Raw genomic sequence first — 16,019 nt, 5'->3', positions numbered from 1 at the left:
TATATATATATGTATATATATATATTATATATATTCCTTGTTCCTTCTTTTCCTTTTTTTTTTATTTTTTATTTTTTTTTTTTATTTTCTAAATATTTATTGTTTGAAATAATTGTTACATTGTTGATGATTTTATTATATGTTTTAATATTACACCCACCCCCTTTTTGTTTTTCTTTTAAATAAGGTTTGTATATATATATATATATTTAAAAGAAAAAATTATATGCAAATTAACTCAACAGAATAAAACTTATAATAAAATACATTAATTTCAGATCAAGTATTATTTGTTGTAATATTTAAAACATAAATTTTTTTTTTTTTTTTTTTTTTTTTTAATATTATATATGTTATAATATTTTTTAATATATTTTGTTATTCTTTTGTTATTATTTTTTTTTTTATCATTTATTATTATTATTTTCTTTTTTTTTGTTTTTTTCTGTTTTCTTTTTTTTTTTTAAAACAATAGTTGATCTATATGATAAATTGTGTATGTATATATAATAAATGAATAAAATACATTTATATAAAGTATACACATATATATATATATATATATATATATATATTTATTTATTTATTTATTTATTTATTTACATTTTTTGTATCATTGCATATTTATGTTTAAGTATAAATATTTATAACCTTCCATTGACATATTGTGTATATTTCTTTTTTTTTTTTTTTTTTTTTTTTTTTTGTTTGTATGTATGTAAGAGGTTCATTACATTACATTCAATTTATTTTTATTTTATGTTATTATATTTTTTTTTTATAAAAGAAGAAAAGAAAAAAAAAAAAAAACGAGAAAAAAAATGGAGAAGGTTATTACTATGCGTGAAATAATTACGAATACTAGAAAAGTAAAATTACATGAGAATTTTTTAGAGGATTGTAATTTAAAAGATATATTTTATAATGGCTTGGAAACAGTAAATTGTGGATATAATGATTATGTAAATATGAAAACATGGCTATTTGTTTTATCTGAAAAAATGTTTAATACAGATTATGAAGAATTAGCATATGTAGCATGTGATGCTTTAAAAGTATTATTATGTAATAGTAAATTTTTAAATGTTATAACTTATAAATTATTAAGAAAAAAACTGGAAAAAGAAATTTTAAAGATTATGGGTGTATGTTGTTTAACTGTTGCTTCAAGAATGCAACAAATAAATGAAAGTACTTGTTTTAAAGTTATATTAGAATTATCAAATTTAAAAGATAAAATAAATGAATTTAATATTAGACAAATTGAAATGGATGTTTTTGTATCTTTAGCTCATTCAGGTTTCTGTTTTGAAAAAATAATTACACCTGTTAATGAATTAAATCAAATAATGAAATTTTTAGAAACATATGAAAATTTTTTTGATAATAATTTTAATACATTTAAATCTTCAAGTAATTTAATGCTCAAAATTATTTATTGTATGGTTCCAGTTTTCAATATGAATATTTATAATTATTCTATTGCTAATTATGCTCTAAGATTATTTATTAAAGATAATGATAAATATGAATTCATTTTTGAAAAGTTAAAACAAAATTATCAAGATAAAGAAATTATACATATTTCTAATTTTCAAAATCATATGCATAATATTATTAATGCTTTCAAAAATACATCGATATTTTCAGCAAAGGATTCTATTTTGAATAAACAAATAGATATACAATTATTTGAAGACATAAATAAAAAAATTGATGCATACTCCGAAGAAAAAGAGAAAACCTGATATACAAAAGTTAAAAGAAGAAAAATAGGACATGTAATACAATCATATATATAAAAATCTACAGCGAAAAAAAAAAACATCACACATATATATATATATATATATTATAGTAATAATTTATTATATATAAAAATAATCACGATTAAATCATAAAAAAAATAATATCAATTTAATTGGAATAAAAAATAATAACAATTGTCAAAATAAATATCAATATAAATATTATATATATATATATCCTTTTAATTAATTAGTGCAAATTCATTTTTTAAAATTAATAATTCCATTTATTACTTCAATTACAATATGTTCAATTAATATCATAATTTTAATATTATCAATAATAGTTTTTATTTTATTTTTCTTAATATTCCAAAATGGAATAATCATGTAAAAAAAAAAAAATATAATAATAATAAAATAAAATAAAATAAAAGAGATAGAAAAAAAAAAAAAAAAAAAAAAAGAGAATAAAAATTTCACTTTTATAATTAAAAATAATTTTGTCTATATATTATAAATATTATGAAGAGAAATATATAATATAATATTTATGTATTTTTTATAATTTTTTTTTTTTAAAGTTGTTATATAAAAATTGTATTTGTATAACTGAATATAGGAAAAAATGTGTATATAAAAAAAATAAAAGTCATATAATTATATAATATATATATATTTTAGTTTTTAATTTTTTTTTTTTTTTTTTTTTTTTTTATATTTAATTTTTCTGTTACCCATCTATTATAAACTCTTATAAATATATATGTTATAAATAACTTATAAATATATACATTATATAAATAACTTATAAATATATACATTATATAAATAACTTATAAATATCTTTTTAAGAATGATAAATGAATAATTATTCTATGTTAATAAATACGTTCCTTTGTTTTATGTGTACTTATTTTGTATTCTCCAAATATAAAAATAACTGTGAAGAAATATCTTGAAAGTTGTAGGGGAAAAAAAGAAAAAAAGAAAAAAAGAAAAGAAACGAATCAACAATACAGGGATTTAATAAATATAATACGTAGGGATTTATTATCAAATATATATATATATATATATATATATATATATATATGTATTATATATAATAACTTAAATTTAAAATTTTATTTTTTTTTATCATATTATTAATATTTTTTTAATTACAAATACGTTCTCTCCTCACGATTAATTTTTTTTGGTATTTCCATATATAAATAAAGAAAGAATCTAATATATTCCTTTTTTACTTTTCTAACATTATAAAGAAGAAAAATATAAAACATTTCTTTTCTTCATTCAATTAATTATTTAATTTTTTTTTTTTTTTTTGTTTCTAATTGATCATATCAAAAAAAAATATATGAAAAAAAATAATATTCCTTTAGGAATAATATATATCGTTATGTTTTTGTTCTAACATGTAATAATTTTTTAAATATTTTGTTAATATTTTTTATATGTATATAAATAAAATTAAAAAAAGAATAATATTAGCTTCTTCCTTCTACAATTGTGTAAATATATATATATATATATATATATTTTTCCTTAATAATAAAAAGAAGCATATGTATATATAAATATATATAATATATATTTATTTATTTTTATATATTTATATTTTTATTTTTCTATTATTTAATTTTTTAAAAATGGTTAATTATAAGAGAAAAAAAAATCGTTACAAAAATATAATCCAAAAACTTACAGAACTTATACAAAATAATGAGAATTCATTTGTTTGCATACAATGCTGTGATAATAACTCGTATGAAATTTATAATAACTTAGTAGAGTATATAAAATTAAATTTGGATGTGTCTGAAATATGTATTATAGATATCGTAAGTATATATAATTGTAAAGATATTAGTAAATTTCTAAAAGATATATTTTCTGATTTTACAAAATATATAAAAAGGAATAAAATTTATAAAAGTGCTATTATTTTACCTTATTTCGATGACTGGATAAAATCCATTAAGAATAATAAAAGAAATGTAGGGCAAGATGATATGGATGTTTTAAGAAGAAAATTTACAAGAAATTATGAGGAACACCAAACAAAATCATATGATAATGAAATACATATGGATATATATAATACAATTTATTATTTAAAAAATGAATTATTAGAACATTTAAATAAAAAATTTTGTATTAAATTAATTGGATTTTATAAAACTCCTTCTATTTTTAATATGTATGATAATATATTTGATTATAATTTAAGAATTTCTCAATTTACTAGATCCCATATATTATATTATATTCAAGCAAATAAAGCTATGAATATAGCTTTTATAAAAAAAAAAACAACAAATCTATCTATTCATAAATTATATAATGTTATGTATAAAAAAATTGATTATGTAAAAACACATCATAACATTAATTTGTTTAAATGCTTTTTTAAATATTATTATCGAATACAAAACAAGGAATATAATAACAAAATTAACAAAAATAAAAAAAAAAGAAAACAAAAGAAAATTTTATGGACACACCAAATTACATATGACACTTTAAATATCAACGAAGTGTCTTTACCATGTAAAAAAATATCTATATTTAATATGTTAACAAATTTGAAAGATTTTAAAAATATTAAGAAATACAAATATTTTCTGTCTCAAAGGAAACATTTAAAAAATTATAATAATAAAAGAAACAGGACGTTCTTTTCAATTTTTTTTTATTTTCACAACGATCTAATAAAAAATGTATTATATCGTATATCTAAATATTGTATTACAATAGAGTTTATAAAAGAGTATATATCCACTCTTCTTAAAAAAAATGTAAACATATCAAGAAAATATAAAAATATAAAAAATTATAATAGGATTAGTAAAAATAATAACAATTATTTGGAGGAACAACAAAATTATATTGATAATGTAAATATTGATGGTGATATTATAGACGATATAGATATAATTGTAGAAGGAGTAGATGATCAAACTAAGTGTGAGAAGAAAAATAACGGTTGCAATAAAAATAAAATGAATTACCATAACAATAATATTAATAGTAATAATATCAATATGTATAATCATCATATGATTAAAAAAAGAACTGTATGTAAACCATATGTTAATAAGTATATCATAAAATGTAATAGCTTAAAAAAAGATAAAAGGTTAGTTAATTTAAGGAAAAGATTTTTATTAGAACGAAACAAATATGAATATGATTCATATAATATTTATACTTCTGAAAAAGGAAAAAAAAATCCTATTCATTTTTATTTTAACAAATTTAATATGCCCAGTAGTCTTTTAATATATGGAACAGATGGTGTAGGAAAAACAACTTTAATGAAATTTATAATAGAAATAATATTGTCTAGATATAAACATATTTTTATGAAAAAATTTCATACTCTAAATGAATATGATATCAATTTAGGTTTTGATGTTTATGCATCTGATAATAAAATAATAGGTACAAAATGTAAACCTAATGAAACGCTATGTGAAACTTATAGAAAAACAAATTTACGTGCAAATAATTTAAAGGAATTAAACTCGAGACAACTATATTTAAACACAATGAAAAAGAGTATAATGAAAGAAATGAAAAATATCTATTATGAATTTAAAAATGTATGTATTATTCCATTTGAAAATCATCTTTTAGTTAATAAAACAATAGGTGAAAATAGTAAATATATTAAAAATATTTTTTATGTTGCTTATAAAAATCAACCATCCATAATAATTTTTGATAATATTGATTTATTTCTAGAGAAAAATAACTATTATAAACATCAAGACCTTGAGGATCAAAATCAAGATGTATATAAAAATATATATAATTTGTTTATACATTATTTAAGTATATACATAAATGATTCTCATAGAATTAAATTTGTTGCCACGACTCGTATACATCCAAAGTATTTTAAATTCTCATTTTTAAACAAGATAGAAAAAATTATGTTCCTATCTTGACTATTTGTATTTGTTACATAATATTATTTTATATTATATTATTTTATGTACATATATATATATATATATATATATATATATATATTTGTGTACATTTTTTTTATTTTTTTTAAACCCGTAATATCCTAAGGATATTAAAATATGTAAATTAATAATATATATATATTATATTTAATGATTATATCATAAAATGTTATAAACTTTCTTCTTTTTTTTTTGTTTTATTTAAATATATTTCTTTACTTTTCTTTCCCTATTATTTTGATTTTTATGAAGGTCTTTACAGTTTATAATTCAGTTATGTCGTTGTAGTGAAAAATGTATAAATTATTATGTATATGTTCATTACATGAGTAAATATATTCATATGTAAATAAAGTAACATTCAAATATTTCGCGATAATAGAAAAAAAAAAGAGACATAAAATATAATCCTTCGTATAAAAATGTGATATAAACTTTAAATGAAATTAATGTATGGTAAAGATATTACAATCGTCGATTAAGGTTGCACATATGTTTATACATATATATATATATATATATATAATTACGAAATTTTTTTTTTTTTTTTTTTTTTTTTAATATATAAATTATGAATATGTATAATATTATATGCGTATAAAAATACATATATCAAAATAATGTCTATTTAATAGAACATGTAATTTAATTTTCATAAAATACATATAATATATATATATATATATATATATAATACTTCATGCTTACATAACTTAGTTGTTAGTAATGTGTACGGCTAAATCAAGAACACGGTTTGAGTATCCCCATTCATTATCGTACCATGAAACTAATTTGAAGAAATTGTCGTTTAAGGCTAAACCAGCTTTCATGTCAAAGATTGATGATCTGTTATCATGAACGAAATCTTGAGAAACAACTTCATCTTCAGTGTATCCTAAGATTCCTTTAAGTGGACCTTCAGCAGCTTTTTTAATTTCTAAAGCAACTTCTTCATATTTTGCTGGTTTTTGTAATCTGCAAACTAAATCAACAACTGATACCGTTCCAATTGGTACTCTGAAAGCTACACCTGTTAATTTTCCATTAAGTTCAGGTAAAACTTTTCCTACAGCTTTAGCTGCACCAGTGGAAGCTGGAATGATGTTGGATAATGCACATCTACCTGCTCTCCAGTCCTTACCACCTTTTGATGGACCATCGACAACTAATTGGTTGGCTGTGGATGCATGAACAGTGGTCATTAATCCTTCAACAATTCCAAAACGATCATTAACTACTTTAGCTAATGGAGCTAAGCAGTTTGTGGTACATGATGCATTGGAAACAATAAGTTGTTTGCTATCATATTGGTGGTGGTTAATACCCATAACATAAATTGGGGTATCATCCTTTGGTGGGGCGGACATAATAACCTTCTTGGCTCCTCCCTTAAGGTGACTGCTAGCTAATTCTTTGGTTAAAAATACACCAGTTGATTCACATACAACATCAACATCGCATTTTCCCCAAGGAATTTGAGATGGGTCCTTTTCAGCAAAAACACTAACTTTCTTGTCTCCAATTAATAAAAATCCATTAGCATGGGTTACATCACATGGAAATTGACCATGTACTGAATCGTATTTCAAGAGATAGCATAAGTGGTTAAGATCCATAAATGGGTCATTAATAGCAACTACTTCCTAAATATAAGAAAAATGAGAAAAAAAAAATATATATATACAGATAATTATATAAATAAATGGTTTATCATATACTAATTCTATCAATATCAAATAATATATTAAGATAACTCAAAAAGGTAATATATCAATTATATATATATATATATATATATATATATATATATATAATATTTACAATATTAAACATATTTACATTATGAAGCATAAATATATATATATACAATTTTTATAAACATAATATTATATATATATTTATATATATATTTATTTATTTATTTATTTATTTATATTTATATATTTAAAACTTACGATATCCTTCCTTCCAAAAGCTGCTCTAAATACTAAACGTCCGATACGACCAAATCCATTAATTCCAAGTTTTGTTACTGCCATTTTTGTTAAAATATTAAAATAATAAGAAAAGAATTAAGAAGCCCAAGAAAAAATATATGTTTTTATATAATATTCTTTAATATTAAAGAAAATATAAAAGTTTTATTTTAATTTTAAGTTTTTATATATTATAATATGTGAAAAAAAATAATTTTTATTATATTTATTTAATATAAAAAATTTTAAGATGAATATTCTTAAAGTATAATATTTTTATATAATATAAATATATATATAATATATTATTTTTTTTTTTTTTATGAAAATAATAATTTTGTATGAAGTTTTAAAAAAAAAATTTAAATAATTATTTTATATAGGAATTATATTTTTATACATATTATAATTTTATAAGTATTTTTAAAAATTTCAAGATGGGGCCAATTTTAAATAAGCGCAAGAAAGTAAATTGAATCTGCTAAAAAATAAAAGCAAAAAAAAAAAAAAAAAAAATAATAATATAATAATTTAGTACCTATAAATATGTTTTATGCTATGGAAGTAATGGTATTTTTATAAAAAGTATTTAAAAATATACATTTTAATTTATAATATAATTATATATAGGTATAATAATATATATATTATATATTATTTGTTGCTAGTATTTATTTAAATAAGCCTTATTGTTTTTTGTATTTTTTTTTTTTTTTTTTAATTTGCATGTGTGCGAACATATAAGTATTCACATAAAAGATATAATATGTATAAATAATATATAATGTTATGTATAATTTATAATATTTTTTTATTTTTTTCGATTGTTATTTATCATGATATTTACTAGAAATGTTTGTATTCTCATTATATTTTTTATATTATATCTTATTTTATATATATATATTAAAATAAATTATCGTTGAATTTATTATTTGTGACCACATTATCATTTTTTAAATTTAGAGTGAAAATTAACATAATTTATATATATATTAAATATAAAAAAAAATAATATAAAGCCCAATATCTTGATCAAATTATTACAGATTTATATAAATGAGTTTTTATGTTATTTATATAAATATATATATATATATATATATATTTTTTATAATATATTTAATAAATAAATATTTATTATATTATGATATATATATTTTTAATTATTTCTTCATTTTCCTTTTTTTTCATCCTTATTTTGCTTATAAAAATTTATTATGCAAAAATTAAATACTGCCTTGGGATATAATAGATATATAAACCAACCCCCTTTACATATTGCATGTTAGTATATTTTATATATTTATTACAAAATACATAAAAAAATTATAATATAATTATATAAATATTTTATAAATATATTAACAAATATTATATATATATATAATATATATGTATAATATATACAATACAGGATATTTAACAAAAATTGAAAAACAAAAAAAAATTCATTATATATATATAGGCATATGTGTTAAGAAAAACACATACTTAAATATATATAAATATATATATATATATATATATATTAAATGAATGAGTTTTTTTAATTTATCTTTCTTTTTTTTAACATTTTAAAGGTTTAACATATTTTTTTGTATATATTCAAAATCATCTCATTTTAATTATCATACCTGTGTTATATTATCTCACGTATTATTATATAAAACACACCTAAAAAAAACAAAATAAATATAGTTATATTAAAATTTTCTGTATGTATGATTGGTGTAATTTATTGTATATAATGCTTTTATTTATGTGCATAATGTTCACTAATGGATTTAATAATATTTGTTATTAAAAGTTTATAATATGATTGTAATTGTAATAATGAATTTTTCAGCTTATTCAAAGTACAAAAAATAAGGTATTATAAAAATGGCTTTGAAATTAAATATTCACTAAATAATATATTTGTTTTTTTTTTTAACCATAATAATATATTATATATATGTATAAAATTATTCTTAAAAATATTTACGTTTCCTAATTTTATTTATACGTATAGGGTTATGATTTCATATTTACAACTTTTTAGTTTTCTTATTATTTTATTATTAATGATTAATAGAAAAATGCAAATATGCTTATCTTTATAATAAATTAAATAAAGGCCAAAAAATATATATATATATGTATATTTGTTTATTTATTTATTTATCTTTTCTTTAAATTACATATGTGTAACATTGAGGGTAATATTTTTTCAATATTAATATAAAGAACAACATCCCTTCTTTTAACCATAGAATATATTAATATGCATATTAAATTATAACATTACGTTGTAAAGGTTTATTTGGATTATTTGAAAAAAGAATGATAAATTATACTATACATATATATATATTAAATTAATAAAATAAGGAAACATGTAACTCATTTATAATATATAAACATATATAACACACAACTTTTAGACATCTTTCATCATACTTAAAATTTATATTTTAAATATAAAGTTTGTTAAATGAATATATTGGACATCATATATTTATTCAAAACAAAAAGATAAAAGAAAAGAACATCTTATGAATTTTTTTTTTTAATAACATAATTTTATTTGTCTATTGAAATATATATATATATATATATACATAATACACAAAAATTTTATTTTTTATAACTTTTATTTTTTTCTTATTAATTGATTCCATATGTTATATGAATATATATATATATATATATATATATATGTATCATATAATTTTTTATGGCATTATTACTTTTAATGAAAATATAAAGAAAAATATATTACAAAATACATTTTTAATTCCATGTAAATATATATATATATATACATATAATAAAATATATCTATTTATATTTAACTTTGTATTAAAAAAATTCTGGCATATGTTTTTTACTTTATTTTTTTTTTTTGGTGGTAAAAAAACAATTTATAAATTGTTAATATTATATATTTAAAAATATAAAGAAGAAAGAGAAATAAAAAATACATATAATGAAATGCATATCATTTTATATTTAACATTATATGTTTATATTATTTTACTGCTAATATTTTCCTTTTCCATTTTTCGTAGTCTTTTTTTATAATATATTACACAAAAGTAAAAAAAAAAAAAAAGTAATAAACAAGTAAATTTTTAATATTCATATATAAGGAAATATAATACATAATATTACATATTTTTATATAAATTTTCTTTTAAGTCATATTTTGACTCTGTTTTTTTTTCGTTTTTTTGGTTATTCGCCATATTTTTCTAGGCATTTAAAATTTACGTATTTGATATAATATATATGGAATGAGAAACACATAAGAAAATAAAAGTGTATTTTCTTTATTTAATATATAAAATAATTTCTTTTTTATTTTGTTTTACATTTGTATTTTAAATATATTATAATTTTCCTTCTTTTTTTTTTTTTTTTTTTTTTACATTATTTTAATAAATAATATAGTACAAACATATTATATGTATGTATACATTATATATATATTATAATTTTTTTTTTTTTTTTTTTTTTTATGTTAACAACCTTTGTTTCATATGAAAAATATATGAAACGAAATTATAATTAGATATATAATGAATAAGAAATACAAAAAAGGATAAATATATTTAAAAAAAAAAAAAAAAAAATATATATTTTAAAATATATAATAAGATGATATATTAATTAATGTGTAGAATTCTGTAAATATATATATTATAACATATATATATTATATATATATTGATATATTTCCATATATTGATCATTTTTTTTTTTTTTTTCTATTTTTATGGTTTATTTTATATATATATAAAATTATTAAATGATACATTTAATTGCTTTGTAATTTCCCCTTTTTTTTTTTTTTTTTCTTTTTTTTTACCTATTATAAGAATATTTAGGACCAATTTTATAAGGAAAAAGAAGTTATCATAAAAAATGGCTGGCGGGGGAGCTATGAATAATTTATTTCCAGGATACAAAGATAAAATATGGCTAAAACTTCCATATCATGTAAATAAAATATATATATATATATATATATATATATATATATATTATTAATTTTTTTTTTTTTTTCTTTTTTTTTAAATATGTTTATATGAATACAAATTTTGTAACATATATGCAGACAGATATACATTCACATATATATATATATATATATATATATGTATTTATTTATTTATTTATTTATCTATCTATTTGGTCTTTTTTTCTTATTTTTTTATTTTCTTATTTTCCCCTCTGTAGTTTCGATTGTATTTGATTAAATCGTGGAATAAAAGCTTCGAGAAAGATATGTTTAAGGCCAAAATAAAAAACAACCGAATAAAAATTTTGAATTATTATATATTAGACAAATTTAAACCAAATGACAATTTTAAAAACACACACACAGATTACAAAAGACAGATATGTAGGGGTACATTAGAAGAAGGGTGTGATTTTTATTTACCAGATAAAAAGAGTCAAGATAGATTAAAAAATCATTTTGAGCCATATACAGAAGAAGAAAATGAAGAAAGGAAAAAATATAAATATTTAAATTTAAAGTATTATATATTATTTGCATTAGGATTTACAATAGTACATAATACTATACAATCAAGACCAGTAGCATGGTGTATGGATTCTGAACCACCACATACACCTCATTATCCATTTTGGTTTAAATCCATGTTTCATTCACATGATATACCTAGTGTAAGAAGAGGATATGAAGTATATAGACAGATATGTGCTACATGTCATTCTATGGAACAATTACAATTTCGTAGTTTAGTAAATGAAGTATATCCAGAAAATAGAGTTAAACAAATAGCTGCATCATATGATATTTTGGATGGTCCAGATGAAACAGGGGAAATGTTTACAAGACCAGGTATTTTAACAGACTCATTTCCAAAACCATATCCAAATGAAGAAGCGGCAAGATATGCAAATGGTGGTGCATCTCCACCTGACTTGTCAAGTATTACAACAGCTAGACATAATGGTCCAGATTATATTTTCTCATTATTAACATGTTATCGTGATCCACCAGAAGGAGTAGAATTAAGAAATGGATTATATTATAATACTTACTTTGAAGGTGGATCAATTTCTATGCCTCCTCCACTTCAAGATGATATGATTGAATATGAAGATGGTACTCCTTGTAATGTTTCACAAATGGCAAAAGATGTTGTAAATTTCTTATGTTGGGCTGCTGAACCTTCTCATGATGAAAGAAAACTAACTGGTCTTAAATTAATTAGTGGCGCATTTGTAGCTATGGTTCTAATGACCGTATGGCAAAGATTCTTCTGGACTATATATGCAACCAGAAGAATTGACTTTGGAAAAATCAAATATTTATAGATATACAACATAGTAGAAAAAATGACTAACCTAAAAAATAATGAACAAATAGCACTCAAGGGATATAATATATATATATATATATATATTAATATATTTATTTATTTATTTGAAATAAAATTATTTTATATATTTGCTCAAAGAAAATATTTCTTTTGCATTTTTTTTACATATTTTTTATATTCTATATTTTTTTATATTTTATATATTTTTTATATTTTTTTTGTATGTTCTATATGTTTTAATTAATACTACTTATATAAATACCTTTATTATATATCCATGGAACCATATAACCTAAATAGTATAAAAGGGGAATTTGTATATATATATATATATATATATATATATATTTGTATACTATTTTATATGGTTGCTTCTTATTTTTTTTTTTTTTTTTTTTTTTTTTTGTGCTTTTTATGAGCAAATAACATTAATATTCTTTAAGAAAAAAAAAAAAAAAAAAAAAAAAAAAAAAAAAAAAAGGTAATTTTAATACACATAAATAACTCAATAAAATTAAAAATTTTATTATAAATTTAAATATTCACTTTTACGCACATCTGCAATGTAATATATCAAAACAAAAAAATATAGAACAGCAATAATAAATATTTGAAAGGTACGTTTCTTATTATTTTATTCTTATATTTTGATAATATATATATATTTACATATGTATAATTCACATATTTGAATTATAAAATTTATTTTTTTAAAATAATATTTAAAGTTCATATGGTTCATTTAGTTTTTATAAAATTTTGTTGTAGGAGAATGTAAGAATTTATTTATTAGTATAAAAATAAAGACAAAAAATAAAATAAGAAAATAATACATACACAAAGTAAAAAAAAAAGGAATACAAATCATATTAATAATTAATTAAAAATATGAAGAAATATAAACTTTTTGTTAAAATATCGAAAATCATAAAATTATATTAAGATAAAAACAAAATGAATAAATAAATATAAATATAAATATATATATATATATATATTTATTTATTTATACCAAATTATTTATTCCATTTGAGGCTAAAACGAACTAGATAATTGCTCTGATGAAGTACAAATAGAACGAAATGTATAAAATATACAATATAAAGAATATATAATCATAAAAGCACACAAAGCTATACATACTAAGAACATTTGTCCATACGAAAACAAAACAAAACTTTTGAAATATTCATAAGTTCTTTTGTTCAATAAAACCCAATAAAAGTCATTGTAATCATTCTTTTTGTACTCATTATATACTTTGGAGCCTTCATTAAAATCTTCAATTAATATATATGCAATCAATAAAGAAAACAAAAATAAAAAGGTGTATATAAATCCCATGAACAGTTTAAAAAGCCTTTCACAAAAGCATTGTGAGAAAATCAAAAAAAATATTAATATTAGGCTAAATACATATAATACTAAACCAATGATGGAAAAAAAAAATATTCCACTGCAAACGAAAATACACGCTAAGGTAATCAAATAAGACATAGAAGGAGCATACCTAAAAGAAAAAATATATATATTATAATATGTTATAAATATATGTACATGATTGATTAAAAGTAGACAAATATATTATAATTATTTTGAAAGGTATAAATATATATATATATATATATATATTTTTTTTTTCCATTACATTAACGATATTGACATCGAACTTTTGGTTGTTAATGTGGCGCCCTTATGGATATATATAAATGACATCAATAATAAAACAGATGATAGAATAAGTATATTTCTTTCTTTTAAATCATCTATATATTTATTTAATTTTGCATTTTTATTAGTATCCTTTACTTTCTTGATTTTTTCTATTGAATCTAAATATATTTTAATAATTTCATCATCATGTTTTACTAATTCATATTTTAAAGTGTTAAAAAGTGATTTATTATATTGATTAAATATTTTCTGAAATTTATCTGTGAAATTTTTTATTTTTTCAGAGTTTGTTATAAAAGCAGATGAATTAGTTTCCATAAATTTATAAAATTTATCATATATATCAAAATTAAGACGTATATTTTTTATTTTCTCATATAAATCTAAAAGAGTATTTTGAACTAAATCTTTATGTATAGTTTGATCAGAAACTTTTATATCGTTAAACATTTTCATCAAATCTTCTCTTGATAAACTTTTGTATAATATTTCTTTTTTTGTTTCAAGGAAGGTTTGTCTATCTTTTATCATTTCTAATACTTTTGTTGCATCGAAAAAAGTTGTATCAGGTAATTCTGGAGGTTTCTGAGATTTTACTACTACTAATTGAGGATCAGATGATAATTCATTTATATCAATACTATCCAATTTGTTTATTTTATTTAATAACATATAATCAGGATGATATTTTAAAGCATCCATTATGCCAATAATTTTTAATGATATATTTTTACTAATTGATGTTGTATATACACCAGATGATATTAAAAATAAAGACACAATGAAAGATCCCAAATATATAGGACGTAAGCAAGATTTATATACAAAATGACCCAATATAGAAAAAAATATTAAACAAAAAGCACCAATCAAATTATATATACTCAAATAATAAATCATTTTATATTCACCATCTGCTAATTTTTTGTTTAATAGTGTTAATTCATCATCATTTACAAAATGAAGTAAAAATAGCGATGAACATATTATTAAACTTATACCCTTAGACCAAGTTCCAATGGCAGTATTTTCAATTCCTCCTTTCTTATCATGATTACACAAAAAACACATACTTGCACAAAAATTAAAATAAACATAAGAATTAACATATAATAAATAATATCTAATATTCTCCAAATCAATATATTATAAATATATGTTTTAATTTCAATTATATAATAATTTTTATTTTATTTATATATATTTTTTTTTTAATTATCAATTCATAACTTTAAATTTATAAATATATATATATATATATATATATATATAATTTATCTATATATTTAGTACACTATT

The 16,019-nt window shown here is 18.3% G+C and overlaps 5 protein-coding genes across 5 annotated transcripts; 3 read left to right on the top strand and 2 right to left on the bottom strand.

Annotated features, from left to right (window-relative positions):
- Window positions 1-821: 821 nt before the first annotated feature.
- On the top strand, window positions 822-1,748 carry PADL01_1463000 (conserved Plasmodium protein, unknown function; the record flags this gene model as incomplete). Its single annotated transcript, XM_028684932.1, has 1 exon — window positions 822-1,748. One exon carries the CDS (start codon window positions 822-824, stop codon window positions 1,746-1,748), a length of 927 nt encoding a protein of 308 aa, XP_028540961.1.
- Window positions 1,749-3,403: 1,655 nt separating this feature from the next.
- On the top strand, window positions 3,404-5,707 carry PADL01_1462900 (conserved Plasmodium protein, unknown function; the record flags this gene model as incomplete). The annotated part of the gene is made up of 1 exon (XM_028684931.1): window positions 3,404-5,707. One exon carries the CDS (start codon window positions 3,404-3,406, stop codon window positions 5,705-5,707), a length of 2,304 nt encoding a protein of 767 aa, XP_028540960.1.
- Window positions 5,708-6,444: 737 nt separating this feature from the next.
- PADL01_1462800 (glyceraldehyde-3-phosphate dehydrogenase) lies at window positions 6,445-7,770 on the bottom strand (the record flags this gene model as incomplete). The annotated part of the gene is made up of 2 exons (XM_028684930.1): window positions 6,445-7,374; window positions 7,687-7,770. 2 exons carry the CDS (start codon window positions 7,768-7,770, stop codon window positions 6,445-6,447), a joined length of 1,014 nt encoding a protein of 337 aa, XP_028540959.1.
- A 3,846-nt stretch (window positions 7,771-11,616) lies between these two features.
- On the top strand, window positions 11,617-13,041 carry PADL01_1462700 (cytochrome c1 precursor, putative; the record flags this gene model as incomplete). The annotated part of the gene is made up of 2 exons (XM_028684929.1): window positions 11,617-11,691; window positions 11,932-13,041. The coding sequence occupies 2 exons, from the start codon at window positions 11,617-11,619 to the stop codon at window positions 13,039-13,041; spliced, it is 1,185 nt and encodes a 394-aa protein (XP_028540958.1).
- Window positions 13,042-14,081: 1,040 nt separating this feature from the next.
- PADL01_1462600 (conserved Plasmodium membrane protein, unknown function) lies at window positions 14,082-15,791 on the bottom strand (the record flags this gene model as incomplete). Its single annotated transcript, XM_028684928.1, has 2 exons — window positions 14,082-14,556; window positions 14,695-15,791. 2 exons carry the CDS (start codon window positions 15,789-15,791, stop codon window positions 14,082-14,084), a joined length of 1,572 nt encoding a protein of 523 aa, XP_028540957.1.
- Between the last annotated feature and the right edge of the window lie 228 nt (window positions 15,792-16,019).

This window comes from Plasmodium sp. gorilla clade G2 (genome assembly GCF_900097015.1).
Source record: "Plasmodium sp. gorilla clade G2 genome assembly, chromosome: 14".
Taxonomy (NCBI): Eukaryota; Apicomplexa; class Aconoidasida; order Haemosporida; family Plasmodiidae; genus Plasmodium; species Plasmodium adleri (nom. inval.).
This window is presented reverse-complemented; position numbering and strand designations above follow the sequence as displayed.